The 14,449-nt window shown below is 32.9% G+C and overlaps 1 protein-coding gene across 1 annotated transcript in view; it reads right to left on the bottom strand.

Moving 5' to 3' along the window:
- The window catches only part of LOC107442036 (phospholipase D1), a gene marked incomplete in the record, with an annotated part of 73,788 nt that overhangs the window by 39,027 nt on the left and 20,312 nt on the right, over positions 1–14,449 (bottom strand). The window contains 5 exon segments of the mRNA XM_071180759.1: positions 6,342–6,478; positions 7,957–8,067; positions 10,100–10,265; positions 13,664–13,810; positions 13,897–14,049. Of these exon segments, the coding sequence (XP_071036860.1) occupies positions 6,342–6,478; positions 7,957–8,067; positions 10,100–10,265; positions 13,664–13,810; positions 13,897–14,049 (714 nt within the window).

Genomic DNA, 14,449 nt, shown 5'->3' with positions numbered 1-14,449 from the left:
TTTAAAGAACATACGTGACAAGCAAAACACAAACAGAGAGGATTTTGAAGCAAAAACTGACACGTCGGAAATAAACTCAACTAACCCTAAAATAATGATTACTAATCAAAAGAATGTTACTTTATTTGAAAACACGAACGATTCGAGTAAAAAAACTGATGATCCATCAGTGATGCCTAATAATGAATCCATTATTCTACAGAATAAGAATACCAGTCCAAACATAAACTTTAGAAGTAAGCATCGGGATTTTTTCAAAAATTTGGTTAATGTTTTCAGGAATTATTTTTTACCCACAACTTTTCGAGTAATTAACGAAATATCCGAAAGTAAAGCTCCCGAGGAATCGACAACTGAGATTGAAATACCAAAAGAGGACCCAGAAGTGCAATTTGAAAAAATACCACTCATTTTGAATATATCGTCGGTATCTAATGAAAAATTTAAAAATATGAATAAAGACAAATTAACGCAGAAAGAAATTGTGACAGATCCCAGCCATAAAGAAACCTTAAAAACACAGGAAAGTGACATAATTGAATCAGACGTGAAATATGAAGTTCGCATACCGTTAGTGCCAAGAATTGAAATAACTAGTTATGAAATCGTTCCAAACAAAGTGAAATCCAATACTCAACTTATAAATCTGGAAATCAAACCGAAAAGTGGAGAGACTAATGATTTGGTGGTTGGAATAGAACAGGATTTAAATAATAAAACAGCAATTAATGAGATTTTTCCTTTCCTTGAATCGCCAAATCCTGGTATTTTACAAAATTCAATTAACATGCAGAAAAGAAATTTTACAGAAATAACACCAGTTTTTAACGAACTGCCCGAATCTGAAATTAATCATCAAACGGAAATAACTGAGGCAAGCTCAATATTTAGAGGAAAAGATAGTACTAAAAATGTTCCCGGAAATGGGAAAATTTCTGTAAACTTAGAGGAACCAAAAATTGTCGAAGATATTCCAAATGTGAAACCCCTAATCATAACATCAGAACACGATAAAGAATATTACGATTACAGAATTGAAATCCCATCATTTTCTGAAAAAATAAATGATTTTGAAATAGAACGTCAAGAAAAAGAAATTGAAACAATAATTAAGCAAGATCCTGAGCCACAAACTCGAACCACAATTTTCGAATACGATAAAGAACATTACGGATTTGGAAAGGAAATCCCTTCATTTTCTGAAAAAGTATTTGACCCTAATATTGAACATCGAGGAGAAGAAAATGAAACAGTAATTAAACAAGATCCTGAACCACAATCTCAAACCACACTATCTGAATACGCTAAAGAATATTACGGGTTTGGAAAGGAAATCGCACCATTTTCTGAAAAAGTATTTGACCCTAAAATTGAACATCGAGGAGATGGAACTGAAACCGTGATTAAACAAGATCCTGAACCACAATCCCAAACCACAATTTCCGAATACAATGAAGAATATTACGGATTTGGAAATGCAATCCCTTCATTTTCTGAAAAAGTATTTGATCCTAAAATTGAACATCGAGGAGATGGAACTGAAACAGTGATTAAACAAGATCCTGAACCACAATCCCAAACCACAATTTCCGAATACAATAAAGAATATTACGGATTTGGAAAGGAAATCCCTTCATTTTCTGAAAAAGTACTTGACCCTAAAATTGAACATCGAGGAGAAGAAAATGAAACAGTAATTAAACAAGATCCTGAACCACAATCTCAAACCACAATATCTGAATACGATAAAGAATATTACGGGTTTGGAAAGGAAATCGCACCATTTTCGGAAAAAATATTTAACCCTAAAATTGAACATCGCAGAGATGGAACTGAAACATTGATTAAACAAGATCCTGAACCACAATCCCAAACCACAATTTCCGAATACAATGAAGAATATTACGGGTTTGGAAAGGAAATCCCTTCATTTTCTGAAAAAGTATTTGACCCTAAAATTGAACATCGAGGAGAAGAAAATGAAACAGTAATTAAACAAGATCCTGAACCACAATCTCAAACCACAATATCTGAATACGATAAAGAATATTACGGGTTTGGAAAGGAAATCGCACCATTTTCGGAAAAAATATTTAACCCTAAAATTGAACATCGCAGAGATGGAACTGAAACATTGATTAAACAAGATCCTGAACCACAATCCCAAACCACAATTTCCGAATACAATGAAGAATATTACGGGTTTGGAAAGGAAATCCCTTCATTTTCTGAAAAAGTATTTGACCCTAAAATTGAACATCGAGGAGAAGAAATTGAAATAGTAATTAAACAAGATCCTGAGCCACAATCTCGAACCACAATATCTGAATACGATAAAGAATATCTCGGATTTGGAAATGAAATCTCACCAGTTTCTGAAAAAGTATTTAACCCTAAAATTGAACATCGAAGAGAAGAAATTGAAATAGTAATTAAACAAGATCCTGATCCCCAATCTCGAACCGCAATATCTGAATATGATAAAAAATATTTCGGATTTGGAAATGAAATCTCACCAGTCTCTGAAAAAGTATTTGACCCTAAAATTGAGCATCGTGGAGAAGAAACTGAAACAGTGATGGAACATGATGCTGAACCTCCAACCACTCTATCAGAAAATTATGAAGAATATTTCGGTTACATAAGTGAAAAGCCATTAATTCCTAAAGTAAATAGCGAGCCTGAAATTGAACAACAAGGGGAAGCAATTGCAACAGACAATCCAAGTATTTTTCTTGATCACACCTCCTCAACTAACTCTTTCGAGGAAAGAGCCAAAATGTTGCCACCGATCAGTTCAAAAGAAAATTGTGAAGAGTTGATATTGGATGAAGAAAATCAACAAGTTTTAGAGAAATGGTTGTTGCAAATTATGAATACCACCGGTAATATTTTGCAAATCAAGAAAATGAAAATGGATCTTCACACTTTGCACAATTTCAAGGAGATATTACAATTTTTTAATATCGTATTGGATAATCAAAGTTCAGAATTAGCATCTTATTGCTCTTTGCCAAAAACTACGTGCATCTGTTGCAATAACTGCTGTTTCAATCAGCGTCTTGATGGTTATATAGAAAAACTGGAAAATATAGTCACAAGATTGGATCCAATGAAGAGAGAAGACAACTAGAGCTGAGAAGGCAACTAAAATTAGATGATTATTCACGCAAGATATTATCTAAGGATAAGATACATTTAACTGAATACATTATTGTAAGAGTGATACTATAACTAAATGCATAAAAATTAAAAATTTTCCAAAAATAATTTTGAAAAAATCGATGTCCATTTTTTATGCAGTAATTGAATTAATAAAGCACCGTAAGTGAAACCGTATTAAAATCCAATACTGTTCCCTGATAATTTTTGAAATCATTAAATATTAAATATCGTGTTATCAAAGATGTTAAATGAATAATCTTAAGAAACTAAAGTGGAACGATATACTTGATAATGCAAAAACTTCACTTGCTTCTAAAAATTATGAAGATGGTAAAAATCGACATGTTTCGAGTGCTTATAGACCCTTATTCTTGAAGTCTAGCGAGTCCTTAAAATAGACCCTTATTCTTGACGTCTAGCGAGTCTTTAAAATGGGCCCTTATTTTTGAGAGCTCGAAACCTGTCGACTTTTTCCCATTTTCATAATTTTTTAAAACTAATGAAGCTTTGACATTACCAAGTACATCCTTTCTTCGTGCAATAATATACATGTCGTAAGCTGATTTAATAAATCTAGCTCCTTGAAATCAGCTGCTGACATTTTGCAATACAGGCTAATAAAGAAAGTTATCAGTTTCTAATTCTTCTGGCATTTTGTAAGCTTTATTCAGTGAACCGGTACACCTTAAGGCTAATAAGAAAATATGTTATCCATAGTTCAATTAGTCTGATTTATTTTAGGCAAGTTGTGATGAATTCAGAGTATTAAAGGCTTATTTTAAATAGTCGTATGAAAATAATTCGTTACAATAAGCCTAAAACAAATCAGTCTGATTAAGCTCCTGATTCTCCACAAAATTTCTTACTTGCTCAATGGTATATAGGCTGATCATAATAAGCCTACAAAAGATCTATCAGATTAGTATATACTGAAGAATTTCTCAGTCAGTCTGGCGTATTAAAAATTAACAAAGAGCCGAATTTTACAATTATCCTAGCACAGAAATATTAATATCTAGTTAAATTCACAAAAAATATTTCTTGTTGAAATTATTGTTTAGATCGATAGAAAACAATTTCATGAAACGAGTACATCTTTTTAACAATTATTTATCAATATCTTTAAGGTTCTTTTATTTTTTATTACTTTTTTTATTCCTTATTACTTCTTTTATTGTTTCAAATGACTAATTTCGCTGTTTTATAAAACATGGTTGTTCTTACAATCTATTATTAAATGTAAATAAAGTTTGAATATCTTATAAAAGGAAAAATCTTGTCAGAGAAATGCTATTTTATCATTGGTTCATCAATATTTACTAATATATATTCAATAAGAGCATGTACGGACAAATGAAATATTTTAATAACTGATCCTTAGAACCACAGTGGTTAAAATTTCATACTTTCTACACTATACACAGGGTTTGAAAATTCGAGAAAGATAATTAATTTTGAATATGATTTATAATTAGAATCTTTAGTAAATTAAGTTAAAGGACGTAGAACCTTTAGTAAGTTAAGTTTAACTAAGTAAGTAAGTTAAGTTAAGCGAAAAGAAATCACATTTTAGCTCCTTCACAATTCTGAACACTTTTTCAATGGAAAACATCTTATTCCTAGTACGGATAATTTATTTTATTTTAATTTATTTTGGCGTTGAAGTGCCAACCCAGTTTTGAGTTCACGGCTATTAATGTTCAACTTCGTAGCCTTATAATGTCGTACCCAATCCAAAAGAGAAGGGAATACTTGGACAAACTAGACATTATAGAAGACTTTGTGATTGCAGTAACCCACATTTGCGTTACATGAAGAGAAAAACCACGAAAATCTTTAGCTCAGTGATAAGGGAATCTTATCCCATTGATACCATGTACCACCGGGAATAATTTATGTCAGCACTGTGATCGGTAAGAGCTGGGAAAATCGATCAGTCATCGCTGTGGTCTGAACCAAGGACACCTCACGGGGAATCGAGCGCTGTATTGCCTGAGACACAGTGGCTCTTAATCTAATATAGTAATTTAATATTCTATTATTAAAGGTAGTGTAAGGACATCCTCTATTTGGGGTGGGAGGCGCTGAATTTTTTCCACAGACTTTGCGTTGAAGAAAACCTTTAGGAGAGACCATCAAAACTTCTCTCAGTGACAGGGAAAACCTGTGCACCAAATGCGGTCAAATAAGGAAACACGAATAAAATATCAACAAAACAAATAAGTAGATTCAACTGCATTCAGAATATTTGTGTGAGGCTCTTATTTAGAGACCTCTTTTTAAAGATACAGTCTCTTGTTGCAGTCAGAGTGCATTAAAGACGATACTATGAAGGATTTATTTTTACAGTTGAAAGTTAAATCAGAAAAAAAGAAAGTTATTTTAGTAAAAACTGAGCATATCAAACAGACAAGCGTCTTCAGGTTATTTTAAAGCTAACTAGTTTTTATGATATAAAATTAAATGCAAACTTAAACAAAAATCATAATTGTTTATTTATTTAAAATAGTTCTATTATTCAAAATTAGTAAATTTGTTTTTGCACATCATTATATCAGTAAAGGAGATTTTTATTGAGAAAAAAAATGAGCATATCAAGCAAACAAACGTCTTCAGATTTTTTAAGGCTAACTCATTTTTATGACATAAAATTAATTAAAACGTAAACAAAAAACATAATTGTTTATTTATTTAAAATAGTTCTATTATTCAAAATTAGTAAATTTGCTTTTGCACATAATTATATCAGTAAAGGCGATTTTTATGTAAGTTAAATTTTATGAATTGATCCGGTTTTCATGACGCTAAAACAAGTGGCATTTCTGCCCCATAGAATCACCCTGAGTAAAATAAAAATTGTTTACAGGAAAACCTTCGCTAATATTTTGAAGTCAATGAAGGTAGCCATTAGAAATGACCAACCGTCATTGACCACCATATTACAGCAGAGCACTCCCGAAAGGTATACATAAAAGTTTTTAAATAAGGCAAAAACTTATATGAAAAAAATAGAGATTTTTTGAAAAAATTTTTATTGTCACCGCATAATGCCTTTTAGTTTTGTTAAGGTATTTTAGTTTTACCCCGAGTTTAAGACAGTCAAACTTTTTTTCATCATTTTTCTTCCTAAAAGATTTTCGAAGAGTAATCTTGAAGAATTACAATAAGATGCCTACCTGTGTTGATAATCATCCCACCTTCCGTAACACAGATCGATGCCACCCACAAAAGCGTAAGTTTGGTCTACACAAACGATTTTTTCGTGATGGGCCCATAACCACACTCCTTCAGAAACCTCCGGATGCCGAATCACCTGTTCAGAGGGAAATGTTTTTTTTAATATTTATGAATTACCCTTTGGAAATAGTGATTCAATTTCAAAGTGGCCGGATCACGCTACTGATCAAAAATGGCATCACTACTTGTGGAAAAGGAGACTATATGTATCGGCTGAAGTTCACGCGATTATGGAAAAAGACTTTTATAAGACTTAATAGATAATAAATATAAATACTGTGACTGCAGACAGCATATTGTTTTGTTTCTATTACAAATTTTATAATGTATAATGCATGCGACTCAATAAATGTTTCTTCTAATTATTGAAATCGTTTAAGATAAAAATACTATTTACACTTTGTACAATTTTGAGTCATTGAAAGAAAACTAAATACTCATATTACGTAAGCATTTAAAAGAATGAAATAAGTCCAGAGTAAAAACTAAATCTTTAATCAAAGTTAAGTAAACGCCTGTCGATACATAATACCATCTCCCTACCCACAAGTAAAGATTCGACCGATAGAGTGATCCAGCCACTTTGAAGTTTAATTCCTTATAATAAAAGTTTCAAGGTTACTCAATTTCCTGACACTCCGTTACCATGGTTTCGGAAAATCGTATTTTTCCTCAGTTTCAGTAAGAAATTGGAATATACTTTTCGGGTTATAATAAAGGGGTTCTTCTCTGTTAATTGTGAAGGGAATTTTTAATTTTCGTGAACATAAAATAAACATTTATTTCGAAAACAAGACGATACAGTAGTAAAGAAAACCAGTAAACAAATGAACATCTCATAGAACGACCTCTCTCGTTAACATACTGTCATCGTCTTTACTCAAAAGTGCACGGCACTCTTTACAACGAACTCATTCTGCGCTAGGGGAATTACCTTGGAAACCTGAAATGGAGGGAAAAGCAAAATTTGCCAAAATCATGGTAACGGAAAAGTGTGGAGAATGGGTTAATGTGCATCTTTAAGATGACTTTTCTATTTGCAAAGAATATGAACCATTTTTTGCCGAGTAAATCAATGTGTAGATCGTGAAAAAAAGACAGAAAAGAGAAAAAAACGGAAATCTTAATAACTTTTGATCTAGTGAACAGATTACCACATAAGATGTAATCTTAAGGGAGAAAAATTCAAGTATGCTAATTAATTTTTCCAGAGGATATTTTTAAGTTACATGAAAGTAATTTAAACATACCTTGTAGCATTACCAACAAATGTGGGTTCCTTAACCTCTTACAATGTTATTTTTTCAGGACACAAAAGAATCGTAAGCTTACATTTTCATTTAGTTATTCTTAACTATAACTTTCCCCATTAAAAAAAGTGATTTTTACGGACTTCATCAAACGGTACAAATATCGGCCTATTAAAGAATACTTTTTTGCAACATGAATATCAAACCTTTAATCGTAAAACACAAAATAAAGAAGGAGCTGCATAACTGATTGGAAAAAAAAAATTATTCTAATTTTCTTTCAATGTTCAATTTAAAATCTTACTTTAATATTTCGATGCATTCTGGAGAGTTTCTTACTTGTGTGCTGGCTGTCGATGCCCAGCGCAACGTTCAGCTCCTTATACAGAAGTATGTAAATTCTAACTCCTTCCCTCTGAAAAGAAAGTTATCATCATAATACCAACAAACCACTGAATATGTTATGAAATAAACGTCAGTCAACTCATAGTCAGTCAAATCAACTGTTGGGTAAAAGTAAGCTTGTGTCTTCTTTTCAATGATACAGGGTGTTCCATAATGACTACCCTTAAATTAAAATTTTTAAAATCCTCGTTAAACATGAAGTCTAAAATCTATGTATATTAGGGGTCTTTAAATGTATATCACGTCAGTCCCCGGCGACTGACACATAGCTTTCCTTTCCGACCGCAAAAGTCACCTGTGATCGACAGTGTAAATGTGCTTAATTTTTTATTTATTACAATCAAATCTTTGCATATTTTAATCTGTTAGTTGTGCGATTCGTATTGCTACGCCATTATACAAGTGCTTCTAAGCAGAAATCGTGGCCTGACGTAGATTTCTTTAAAAATACGCTCATCGTATTGAAGCTAGAAATAAAACAAAGACTTTGTCGTATTACTAGTGAGAAATGAAAAGAAAAATATTTTTGCTGATGAAACTTTGAGGATGTTTTTGATAGTTAAACTTTTTCTGATTCCGGTACTTTTTGGGTAAAGGAACCATGAGAGCCAAGGTGACTCAGGGGATACAGCGGTCTCCTTCCAATGAGGTGAACCCATTTCGAATCAGCAATGGCTGGTCGAAGTGAATCCCGTAACCGACTCACACCAACCACAGTGCTGAGGCAAAAATATCCACAGTGGTAGACGGATCGTGGGTTAGAGTCCCCATGCCATCAGGCTAACCGTGGGAGATTTTCGTGGTTTTCTTCTCAATGTAACTGAAATGCTGGTTATGTCCATCAAGATATCCTCCACGAAGGCAAAATTTTTCCCACTACTTGATCCAGGAGTTATCTTGACTTCTGAATTAGGTTCAAAATTACAAGGCTACGGAGTTGAACATTAGAAGTCGCAAGCCCCAAAATTGGGTCGACTGTTCTACGATCGTTATTTTATATTATCATCCATGGGGCCATGAACCATGGAGCCAATTATGAAGCCAACAAACAAGAACAACTTCAGATAATAGTTTACGCAGGTCAAAGGGGAATCGATAATAAATATGGGTGCATGAACGACGACAATACCGAGACCATCAATAATAATACTATATTATCACTTACGTATCGAATACGATAATATTGCGATTATTATTGATAACTGTAATTATCGAATACGATAATGTCAGGCGATTATCATCTATAACATAACACATCAAAAAGTACTCAGTCTATTGTTCATAATAATCATTGAATACCATATTATTGTGTGTGTTGATAAATTTTATTTATGCATAAAAAATATCGGTTAAGAAAAAAATAATAAAAACTAACCAAATTGGAAAAAAAAATATCACGATCCATAGCTAAATTTTGATATTGTTTACAATGTAACGTGATATTAGAATTCGTATTTATCGGATGTATGAGGCACTGTTCGTGTTAAGGTAACTCGGAAAAGCTAGCACATGGTTCTTATAACCGATAATTTAACAAGGAATCGAAAAATACATATTATTTTTATTACGAAACACATTCCATTATTTCCCATGCAACGCAATGGTTGGCGTTGCTTTTTATAAAAATAAAAAATATAGAAAGCATATTTTTTTTTCAACAATTCATTTTTATTCATTGACATATTTTATTATTATGATTACTTCTAGAATTTATCGAATTTTCTTCAATGGACACTTACTAAGGCACGGTGGCTCAGGGGAGAGAGCGTTCACCTTCCAATGAGTTGAACCAGGTTCGAATCCCAGCAATGGCTGATTGAAACGAATTCCGCAACAGGCTCACACCGACCACATTACTGACGTAAAATATCCTTAATGGTAGACGGATCGTGGGTTAGAGTTCCCTTGCAGTTAGGCTAACCTTGGGAGATTTTCGTGGCATACCTCACCTTGTAACGCAAATGTGGGTTGGTTCCACCGAAAAATCCTCCAGGAAGGCAAACGTTCAGCGATGGTTATAAAATAAGAAAAAAGACACTTACTGCTTTTGTCCTGAGCACGTGATCGAGCTGCCAATAATGCCCCTGCAGGGTTGGCCTTTTCAAGTAAATTTCAGGAGAAAGCCACCAATCTGCTATGAATATTTCTTCCTTCGCTTTCATTAGAATTTGGGCTACGGCCTCAAAGTACGTAGCCCCATCAACAATCCTAAGGTTTTTTTTTAAAAAAAAATGGTTATTGGATACTCTTGATAAAGTTTTATTACTTATTTAAAAACTGATCCACTTCCTTTCAGTGGAGTACATCCAATTGAAAACTTTAAAAGTTTTAAAATTAAAATTTTGGGAAGTAAATTTTTAGCTCAAGGAAAGTATTTCCTGAAAAATAAAATATTATTTTCATGAAAATTAATTATTGCGGAACTTACGACGAATTTGACTACAGATAATATTCAATATGTTTTCATTTAATTAATTGACAAATTTCTAAACACATAGTTTTTTTTTTCACTTAATATTTGTAACTTGAAGAAAAAATAAACTTCACCTATTTTTCTTTATTTTAGGATATTAGTGTGATCGGTTTGAAAAACCATAGATCTGGTCATTCTATTGTGCGTTTACATACTGTTAATTATATTTGATGAATTATTGTAAATTATATTTAATTAATTATTGTAAATTATATTAATTAATTATTGTAAATTATATTTAATTCATTATTGTAAATTATATTTAATTAATTATTATAAATTATGCTTGTTTAGAATTCTAGACAAAAATTAAAGACAAAACGATAAACATTTCACAAATTCAATATGGGAAGATACAAAAATGTCATAGAAATATTTCAAAATCACTATTGAGTAAAGCGGGAGAACAAAATGTTTGATTTCCGGTTGAAATTTGAAGGTGTTTCTAATAATCATCAAATGGCAACCAAACAGGTTTCTTTGTATATTCGTCTTTCTCAATGGTGGCAATAGATAACAATTTTTACGGAACTATGGCGTAACTGCCACTACAAATATTAAATACCAAAATCACTTGTATGTAAGATATGTTAACTGGATTCTATCACGAGAGGTACCTTTTGATAGATGAAGGTTGACATAGTCGATAATTAAATCCACCAGCGGACGTGATATGAACTTGCCAACATTGATGGATGATGGTCCACTTTAAAACAGTTGATTTGCTTAAAAATATACTGCTCAGAAGGTGAAGTAAATTAAATCTCCCGGTTAATAAAGACAGAAAAAAATTGAGAAAAAAATGCTATAAATGCTATAAAAAATGAAGAAAAAAAATGGGCGGAATGCTATAAAAAGACGAAGAAAAAATAATTATGAGCGAAATGCTATAAGCAAAAAAATGAAGAAAATATATTGAGCAAAATGGATATAAATAAATAAACAGCATGAATCAACTAGTGGTAACAGTTCATCGAATTCTATCACAGATAAAATTCTGGAAGGGGAATAATGTGACGTAACTACCACTATAAATATTGCATACCGAATCACTAGTATATAAGATATGTTAACTTGATGCTATCTTAAGGTACCTTTTGATAGATGAAGGTTGACATAGTCGATTCATAATTCCCCACAGTACACTAGGAATGTTTCGCAGCAACACCTTAATTAAGTTGGAGCGAGTTTTCAAGGTGGTTCAACCTGCAAAAATATTTATAAATGCACGTTTTTTTCTCGTTGTTTTAATCGTTCAGTCGGCGTGGTGGGTTCTTCCGTTCGTCCCCGCCAATCATGACGTATTGTTCATCTAATCAATACATTCTAATATAAAATTCCTAGTTTTTTTTTAAAAATCCGAAAAATACGTGCGCAGAGTTAGGTGGTTGAGGAGTGTGTTGCAAAGGCCAGATAATTTCTACTATCATCTGCCGTACGATCAAAAGTGCGGTAGTGCTGTGGCGTAACTACCACTACTAATATTAAACATCTATTCGATAGTACATAAATGTTAACTTGTTCCATACAGAGGTACCTTCATTTGACGTAGTCAATATTACGTTCCCCACATTGGTGATCCGGACACATTGGTAATATGAACTCGCCAACATCGATGGATGATCCAGATTAAACAGTTGATTTGTTCACAAAAAAGCGGTTTAAAATGCGATGAAGTAATCACAATTCTCCCGGCCAATAACAAAATAAAAATTATTCTAGTTTCATAATTCCACTACAAAATGAAGAAAATTGTGACCCATTCTCAAAATGGTTGTTGTCTAATTTTTTGGAAAAGAAACTTTATTGTGTTTTCATCTTGGAAATCTTTAACAGTAATCCTGAACTGCTCGGTACACAATTTCGCAGACATATCTTAATGCAGCTCCGACGCATTCTGTGTCAATTCTTTTGGTCACTGAATAGACATCGAGATCAATATTAACATTTTCGGCTGGGTACAATGTTGTTTGATGGAGATTGTAAGCAGCATCATTCACCTGTTTCGGATTCACCATTTCATACATGAAATATGATTTGAAAGCTAGACTTTTTCTCAATTTTGCATCAATAGTGAATGAATCATTTATATTGCGTGGAAGACAGTTCGCGGTCTTGTGCAAGTTATTCGGTACGTTGACAATAGATCCTTTTACCCCTAACTAGTGATCAACATCCAGTTCTCGTATTTGCATGAAAGGAGTTCGGAGCGCCACCATTCAATCTTCGGTAGGGTTCAATTCTCTCAACCACTTTGGTAATTTTGTAAGGGACGGGCTTCATGCTTGCGTTTTCGAACGGAATCCTTTCCTTTTTCTGTTTGTGTGTAACGCTTAAGATATTCCCGTCTACGTTATTTGGCTTCGGCTTTTTCAGCCTCGGTAAGTTTAAGCCTTGGCATCGTTTTCTTCTTGCTTTACTTTTGGGACCGTGTCAATCAGTTTGGACCCTCTTTATGTGTGATATTCACCTGAATTAGTATTGAAAACGATCCAATTTGAACTGTAGATTAGAATTTCTGATTCTTAATTAAAACAATAAAAACCAAAATATCGTTCAAATGATAAAATTCTCTTTTATTCACAACTCAAGAAGTATTTATGGGATCTCTCTGATCCCATATCTCAAAAATAAACCCACCCACTTAATGCATAACAAAATTAAAAGTTAAAAAAAAGAAATTCTAAAAAAATTATCAAACAGCTGCGGTCGCCATAGCAACGCATGCGCACTGTTTACTATTACTCTTGACATTGTTGTTGAAAAGTGGGGACGACCAGAAATCCAAACCAGGACCCATTTTGCCAATGGGCAAAAGAGAGAATAGAAATAAATAAATAAGCAAACAGCATTAATCAACTAGTGGTATTCGTTCATCGAATTCTATCATCGATAAAAATTCTGGAAGGGGAGTAATGTGGCACAACCCTCATTCAATAACAAATGTTAACTTGATTCTATCTCGAGCTACTTTTTGATAGATGAAGGTAGACATAGTCGATAATTATATCCCCATATTGCAATTTGCGATACTCTCGTCTCCAAATCATCTTTCAATTTAAGATGGATCCCACTAAAACAACCCAATAGAACAACCAAACCAAAAAATCATTTCCTTTTAATGACAACCTACCATCTGCATTCCGAGAGAGGACGCACAAGAGCGTACGAATTGAATCTGTTTGGACGAACGAAATCGGCAGATTTTCTGACCATCATATTAAATTCAATAATCCAGGACTCCACTTCATACTCGCTTTCACATTTGACGTACAATTTCCTATTAAATGTCAATAAAATGTGCTTTTGATTCATATTCAATCATATGCATAATTATTGATTGATATTTTATTTATTGATGCTTACTTGTTAAGATTCTGTATCAAAATACCCATTTTCGACTTCGATCTCCCGCCACCCGATCTGACACGAAACGCTTGATCTAATAATAGAACATTTTCTATTTGTCCTGAGTGTGGGTTTAGAAGTCCAACGAAGTCAACTTTCATGAAAAGCCACCTGTAAAATGAAACATTCCTTTAAGCCCAATGCTTAATTCATTAAGAAATGACATAATTTCGTTTTTTACTACAGATCAATATTTTTTATTTTAAAAAATATTAATCATCTACAGGTTTCTGCTAAAGTGTAGAAATCTTATATTCTACAGATTATCTAGCTCATGTGCCAGATTATCTAGGAAGACCGTTAAAGTACTAAAAACAAAGTGTTTCATTTCTCAACGTACCTAACTCATCTGCAAACTACCTAGATAATATCTACTTGTCTACTAAATTGAATCTTAAGATCTCTGCTGGAACAAGAGCAACGTACACTTAAATTAACATAACAGGGAGATTTCGCAAATTTATGTTAGCTTCCGTACTCTCCCATACAGAGGCGTACGCAAGGGAGGGGT

The sequence above is a fragment of the Parasteatoda tepidariorum genome, chromosome 5 (assembly GCF_043381705.1).
Source record: "Parasteatoda tepidariorum isolate YZ-2023 chromosome 5, CAS_Ptep_4.0, whole genome shotgun sequence".
NCBI lineage: Eukaryota > Metazoa > Arthropoda > Arachnida > Araneae > Theridiidae > Parasteatoda > Parasteatoda tepidariorum.
Note: the sequence above shows the minus strand (reverse complement) of the source record. Positions and strands in the feature narration are given on the sequence as shown.